Raw genomic sequence first — 7,054 nt, 5'->3', positions numbered from 1 at the left:
GGAAAATGCCATTTTGTTCCAGTCACTAACCAGCAGATGGCAGAGCATGAACACACTCCGTTGGCGTTGACATGTTTAATGTCATTGCATCAGCTTGTATGGCTTTTCTGTTAGAACAGAAACAGAAACGAGTTAAAAATAAATAAGTTTGTAAAGTTTACCATGAACTATAACAATATGCTCCATAATCTACTTGTTCCCAGTTCCTCAGGTGGCCACTCATTTCTTCATGAATTCCTGCTGAATATAGCTGTAGCTCCTTGATGTGCTCTTAGGAAAGTTAAGCAACATCTAAATAGCTATCACTAATAGAAATACACATTTATTATTTACGGAAATACAAAATAGATGCATACACGACTACACGTCAACATCCAAAAGTATACATTAGATCTGAGTATGTAACAGAATTGCGCTATTATCCATGTGATGATTCAAGTCTTCTTATGAGTGTGTGCACACAAATCCAGTGTGTATAGTCTACTATGCTGTGCTGTGATTCTCTGAAGAAAACAATTGTGTGGTTCAACAGGTGACTGTGTTATCGAACAACACACACGGTATAGGCCTAATGTCTCAGTCACCGACCGTACGTACGATGAGTTGATATGGAGAGCATGTGCTGTGCACATAATAGCCAGTGTGACGTTACTAGGCTATACTGGGCTGGCTACTGTAGGTGGATGCCTTTTCCATCATGAGTCATTTGAAGAGAATTGCCTTCAGCAGCTTTCGTCTCTCAGCTCAAGTCTTTTATCATAAAACCCACCCACTTTACAATACCATTCCTCAGTTTTTTTTATCAACAGAGCAGAGGTGTAAGTGTAATTGCCTGTGTGTATGTGCGTGCGTGTGCATGTGTGTGCGTGAGAGAGAGACAGACAAAGAGACAGACTCTCATGTGAACAGATCTGCTGATGAGTCGTATATAGAGTTCACGCGTTGAACATAGCTGGCATACGGCTCCACTTCTTCCACCTCCTCTGTCTGAAAACACACCACCAACACATCACATCACCAACAACATGTAGGCTACATACTATCAACTGCGAGTGGTTCTCGACCCTTTTCATTTCAAGGGCACTGGGTTTGATATGCATGAAGTGGGTGAGGGGCGCTACACAGGTTTAATGTTTGTCTTTTTTGTTCAATGTTTGTTTTGTAAACGCCATTGACAATGAAGGGGAAATTTACGTCATAATAATGTGCCTCATTACGTCATATTGTCTCTTTATTGTTAATGGCTTTAATGATTGTGTACCGTTTGTTTTACATCACCATTACATCACCTAATCAACATGAGTTTAGACTTTAATATATTAGCGCCCCTCACTTCACACGGGTGTGATTTTTTTATCTCTGAGACACTAATCCACAAAATACTCAGTGTTAATTTAACTTTCATAGTTACAAATCCATAAACGCCCATTTAGATCATTTAGCTGGGGAGTGGGGACCCTCTGGACTGTACAATAGTTTGCAAGAATGCCTTACCGGTGGAGATTTGGCCTCAGATGGTATAGTGGTATTGGACGTATTGGACTTCCAACAATGCCTGACAATGACAGTAGAGACACAATTTAAAAACCATCTCAGCTTGCCACCAAACTGCACAAACGCTCGTGGTGATATTTAAAGCTGCTATAAGCATTAATATGTCAACATTTTAATAACATATTCAGACAGCCAGCAATGGGTAGAACGGTCCCAAATAAATGTAGTCTCTGTGTCACATCTAGGGGCCGCAATCTGCATTCAAAGATTTTCCTAGAAGCTTTGTCATTGGTCGAATTGCCTGTCTACTTCCTGATTGCGTCCGGGTTTTTTTCCCGACCAATGACAAAGCTTCTAGGAACATCTTTGAATGCAGATTGCGGCCCCTAGATGTGTCACAGGGACAAACATTTTTGGGGAGCGTTCAACCCATTGTCATTAACATTTTGACATACAGTATTATTGCTTATAGCAGCTTTAACGTTCATATCATAACTAATTGTTTGTCATACCTGATCACAATTACGTTTCTTTGTGTGAAGAACAAAAGTCCCAGTAAAATCCCAGTTACACCGACTGCTAGCAAAGTGATCAGAAGCCATCCCCAGAGAACAGGACCAGCTGACGAGGCTAAAGCAGAACAGATTGAATTAGATTGGATATCATTATCTACCGAATTATGATCTATCCATCTTTGGATATTTCAAATGGTGCTGCAAACATTTGCTTCTACAAAAAATGGGTTACAAAATCGTGGGATAAAAAAATTGAGTAAAAGGCTCTGTATTTGTATTCTAATAATTAGGGCTCTATTTTCGTCCATGCTAAAACCCCTTATCCCTAAACTACTTTGCCTTTTTTTTACTATCATGATTTTTTTTCTAATAGTTAAAATAGCCAATCTACATCGATACGTTGTGAGCTTGTAGATTGCCTATTTTAACTAAGTTCAGTCACGTGGGAGAGACTCGGAGTATAGAGCCGCTGCTCCTTCGACTGGAAAGGAGCCAGCTTAGGTGGTTCGGGCATCTGGTTAGGATGCCTCTTGGGCGTCTCCCTAGGGAGGTCCTCGATGCACGTCCCACTAGGAGATAGGAGGGGAAGACCAATGCCCAGATGGAGGGATTACATCGACTCACTGGCCTTGGAACGTTTCGGGATCCCCCAGGAGGAAGTCACTAATGCTGCTCTGGAGAGGTCTGGAGCTCTCTGGTGGAGCTGTTGCCCCCGCGACCCGACTACGGATAAGCGGTTGAAGATGGATGGATGGATACATGTTTTTCAAAATAGTCAAAAAAAGGCAAAGTAGTTTTAGTTTAGGGATAAGGGGTTTAGCATGCACGAAAATATAGAGCCCTATAGGTCCAAACAGGCCTACCTGTGGAGGCTTCATGTGGAATGATGATTTGCTCCTTGTCCCAAAATGGGTGTCGAATAGCACAGGTCAGGTTATCTGCCGCCACTCCGTCTGGGACAAGATCTAGCTGGCTTTTCACTGTGTAGAATCCATCTGGGTGCTGCAACGTGTTCACTCTAGGTACGGACGAGTCGTTTCCCATGTTCTTCCAGACGATGGAGGCAGCAGGTTTGCCCCCTTCAGCTAAACACACGGCCACCCTCCTGCCGCCCTGCCACTGCAGCGCGGCTGACACATGGGGAGGGACTGGACAGGACAGAGAGATTCACTGAATATGGGTCCGCCAAAAGTGACAGCAAAATTAGTTCAGTCAGATTACTCACGAATAGATTTAACCAATATTTATTATAGAATGAGAATACAAGTGTGCATACTGTAAGATTTTATCTTGGCGTTCGACTCTGCTACATTTTTCTCCCTGCTCTGCAAACACCATCATTAAACATTAAGAGCAGGGAGATAGATATACAATAACAACCCAACATAAATAACAGAGCCCACTGGTGGTGTTGGGGTGGCGGACCTGAACTTCCATGCGCGGCCAAAAGAAGCTGTCTGCCGGGGTCTCTTCCGAGTTTGTAGACAGCTGGTGGATGGAAATGAAGCTCCACACACGCGGCAGAATGCCGCTGGGGCAAGCTTTTCCGGGAATCTGGCCGACGTGGCAACCTGCCGCGTGGGTGGAGCTTAATTTCCATACGCAAAAGACAGCTTCTTTTGTCCGCTCATGGAATCTTAGGTATAGTTACAGGGAAAGTAATGCAGCATATTAACCCCTTGAGTATATGTATGCGGCTATGCGCCCTTGAGCAAAGCAAGAAACCCCTCGAGTATATCTGACTGAACTATAACTCCGCAAGCTACGTATCATTTATTGACAGTAACATAAGTTACAGTGCGAATTACGGTCTTACCTGTGACAGATAAATTATAGATTATAGTGTCACTTCCTCCTTTGTAGGCAGACTCACATTTGTACACGCCCTCATCGCCGTTTAATATGTCTGGGATGAACAAGTATGATTCACCGGTAGATTTGTTGTGGAGAGTCTTCCCATCCTTGCAAGAGTTTTGACCATGTCCCTGATCGCTAAAGTCTATCTGACATTGCTTCTTCCCCAGGTCTAGTGTCCAGATCGTGTAAAGCATCTCGCTCCATGTCTTGTTTGCGCATGTCAGATTAACAGTACTCCCCTGGTTGACTGTTTTATTTCTGTAGACTGTGTAAGAACAAAAAAAGACCTTATATTTAAAATATAAGGTGACTGAAACACACCGGTGATGATAATACAATTGGATATTGACAATAGTATATTCTGATACAAAGGATAATGAGCATCTTAATCAATCTTAATAAAACCAAGTCAGCTCAAAACATTATTAAAAAATATTTTTAATTTTTAATAATGTGGTGATGACAACTTCAAAAGTATTATAGTAATTAACACAAATCTGAGTTAATCTGATTATAAATCTTCATTTAAGACTTTATTGTTTGAATATGGCATATATATGGTTTGTTAATAACAAATAGAATGGAAATATAGAACATATTCAGCTCATGTAGGATTCTCCAGCCTTTCAGCTTAGTAAAGAACTTAAAGTGGACAATTCTTAATACATTTTTTAAGGTGCCAAAAGCCCCTGTTCATTATCCGTTTCAATTTGTTTGGTAACAAACTATACAAATCCCTATAAATTCAAGGGAAAACGTGAATATGGGTGAGAGCATTTATAAATTTACCATCAAGAGATAGATATAGCGGATAAACAGAACGTGGGCAAAATATCATCAACACTTTTGTTAGTATGTTAAATCACTAGAACAGCATTCCAAAGAGGTGTGACAACTGAACAAATCAATTCAACAATCGGTCACAAATATTAAATAATTCTGCCCCGAAGCAATATGACTGTGTGTTATTTGCAGTTGTTTCCAAATTACAGGTATAAATCTACAGGCGTTAAACATTGATTGATAAAGTACAATCATTATGAAATCTGCACCTGTGATGTCAGAATTTCCTCTCTAAAAATAAGTATGTATAATGGGAGACTGTAACACCGAGTACGTTTATTTTGTAAGAAACAAGCATGTGGTCGCTATAAGTAAAGCCACAGGACCCTCCACATACAGCGCTGACACAAATGTTATTTCCACCTTTCAGTACCCCCACAATGGAGAAAGGCTGTATCATCATGCCATACCTAAAAATAGAAGTCACAAGTTCCACTGTGGAGACAGTCAGTGTGTTTGTTCATAATGAAAATTAAACCTCACATACGGTATCTGTACAGTACATTTTTCTTCCATGGCTGAGGACAGTTAGCTGATTTCAGTCCTTTAATTCCTCAGACATTCAGACCTTATAATAGGCCTGTATATACTGTTGTGCGTCACATTTTCTTTAAATCCAATAGGCTAATGGGTTCTCATTGAGTTTTTAATAGACAGATAACTATAGGCCTGAGATACGTGCATAGGATACTTGTTATTAATGATAATATATATGCAGTATTCCGGCAGTACATTATGACCAAATCACACCCGAATGGCTATTTTTCACAATTCGTACCACAACTGCATCAGAGCAAAATATATAAATGTATTTATTTAAAATCCTCAAACCTGGCTTTAGGCTCTGCATTTCTGATGCCACGAAGAGGGTAATCGCTCCTAAAATCCACAAGATTCCCCTCAGCTCCAGTTGTTTCATGATTCCACCAAAATATCAATGAGTTGGAGCAATCTTGTATGAATAAGGCACCACAGTGACATTAAGGAAAAACATTGTCTTTAAAACTAAGGAAAATGTAAATAACCCTCAAGCCTAAAATCCCTGAGTGCTAGAGATATTCTACCTAAAGAACCAAAATATGCCTCTGAGTGCTGTGTCCTTGACTTCAATAGGACTTCCTCCACAATGACAATGAAATCATACAATTGTATCTGGATTCTCCCTAAGGTGCTTCTCTTAACATACGGTATGCACCCAAGCACTCTTTCTAGAAGAAAGTGCGTTCAAAATCCCTCTGCTGATGAGCTGAATATTCTGCCACCGTTCAAAGTTTCAGTAATATAGCCTACAAGACGTCTGACTATAATTTACTAATCCCTCCTTATATATGCCTCCTACTCGCCGCTATATCCTCATCTTTCTTGCGCTCTCCAAACAACTTCCACCCCCGTCTATTGCCTTATCTCCCACACAACGGCACACAGGCCAGCTAGGCTGACGTTGCCAGTTTCCCTTATATTGTGTGTCACATGAACATGCTCTCAAATAAGAGCAAAAACTCAAAACAAAAATGTAGCAGCTACGTAGGTGTCTATAGCCTAATAAAGCCTATAGCACTGAAATTGTATTTGTACAACAACAAAAATGCATTTGTTTTACATATCACAAATTCACAATTAAGGTTATTCAGAAAATGTGGAAATGTTATTTTGCCTTGAACTCCCACAATCTTACTCTACATGGCTCCATAGCCGTTTCAGCCGATTTAGCTGTATAGCCTAACCTTTATTCTGATTAAACATAATTTGGTGCATGTGGTAGTTTGTGGCCTCTTATATCTGCAGATGCAAAGGGTGTAACAGTCATGCATTGTAATACTGCTTACGCAGAGAGTGATTATGATGTTAAAGTTAACTGACAGAGATTAACACAGGCATTCAACATACCACGTTTGTGGTTTTCATTTGCAAGCTGTAAGGATGTGGTTGTATGCAATGCAATGCATAACCAACATGTGGTTGTATTAGATCCTAATACATGCAATGCATAACCACGCTTGCATCTTGCAAAAGAAGGAGATAGGGTTGTTCTGCAGATCAGCTACTTTCTAATAACCAAAGTGGGTTTAAGTAGTTAAACATATTTTGATGCTATATAATTTAGCAGGGGACCACCTGGAACCCCCCTCAAGGACCCCTTTAACTGTCTATTCTAGACAGTTAAATTATAAATAGCCTCTTTTAATTTTGGACCCTATAGCTTTTGTGTAGCCGTGTTTTTGTTGAGCTAACTGACTGTGCATGTCTATAGTTTCTAGAATGAAAATAATAATCTGTTTTGATCTTCTCCTTTTTCAGCAGTCTAATATTAGTAGGCCATATATGTGTTGAAATCAGCTGAGAGT

General features: G+C 40.3%; 1 protein-coding gene across 1 annotated transcript; it reads right to left on the bottom strand.

The window, feature by feature from the left end:
* Positions 1–858: 858 nt before the first annotated feature.
* LOC310866351 (cell surface glycoprotein CD200 receptor 2) lies at positions 859–5,729 on the bottom strand. Its single transcript, XM_083775961.1, has 6 exons — positions 5,541–5,729; positions 3,826–4,131; positions 2,873–3,157; positions 2,007–2,124; positions 1,495–1,555; positions 859–987 (listed from the first exon to the last, which is right to left on the bottom strand). The coding sequence occupies exons 1-6, from the start codon at positions 5,626–5,628 to the stop codon at positions 898–900; spliced, it is 948 nt and encodes a 315-aa protein (XP_083632087.1). The 5' UTR covers positions 5,629–5,729; the 3' UTR covers positions 859–897.
* Positions 5,730–7,054: the final 1,325 nt, after the last annotated feature.

Source organism: Protomyctophum parallelum (assembly GCF_964188405.1).
Source record: "Protomyctophum parallelum genome assembly, chromosome: 11".
NCBI lineage: Eukaryota > Metazoa > Chordata > Actinopteri > Myctophiformes > Myctophidae > Protomyctophum > Protomyctophum parallelum.
This window is presented reverse-complemented; position numbering and strand designations above follow the sequence as displayed.

Coding starts and splice junctions, on each gene's coding strand:
- LOC310866351 (XM_083775961.1), bottom strand. CDS start 5,628: ATGAAACAACTGGAGCTGAGGGGAATCTTGTGGATTTTAGGAGCGATT. Junction 4,132..5,540: donor AATGCAGAGCCTAAAGCCAG/GTTTGAGGATTT, acceptor GTTCTTACACAG/TCTACAGAAATAAAACAGTC. Junction 3,158..3,825: donor CTATAATTTATCTGTCACAG/GTAAGACCGTAA, acceptor TGTCCTGTCCAG/TCCCTCCCCATGTGTCAGCC.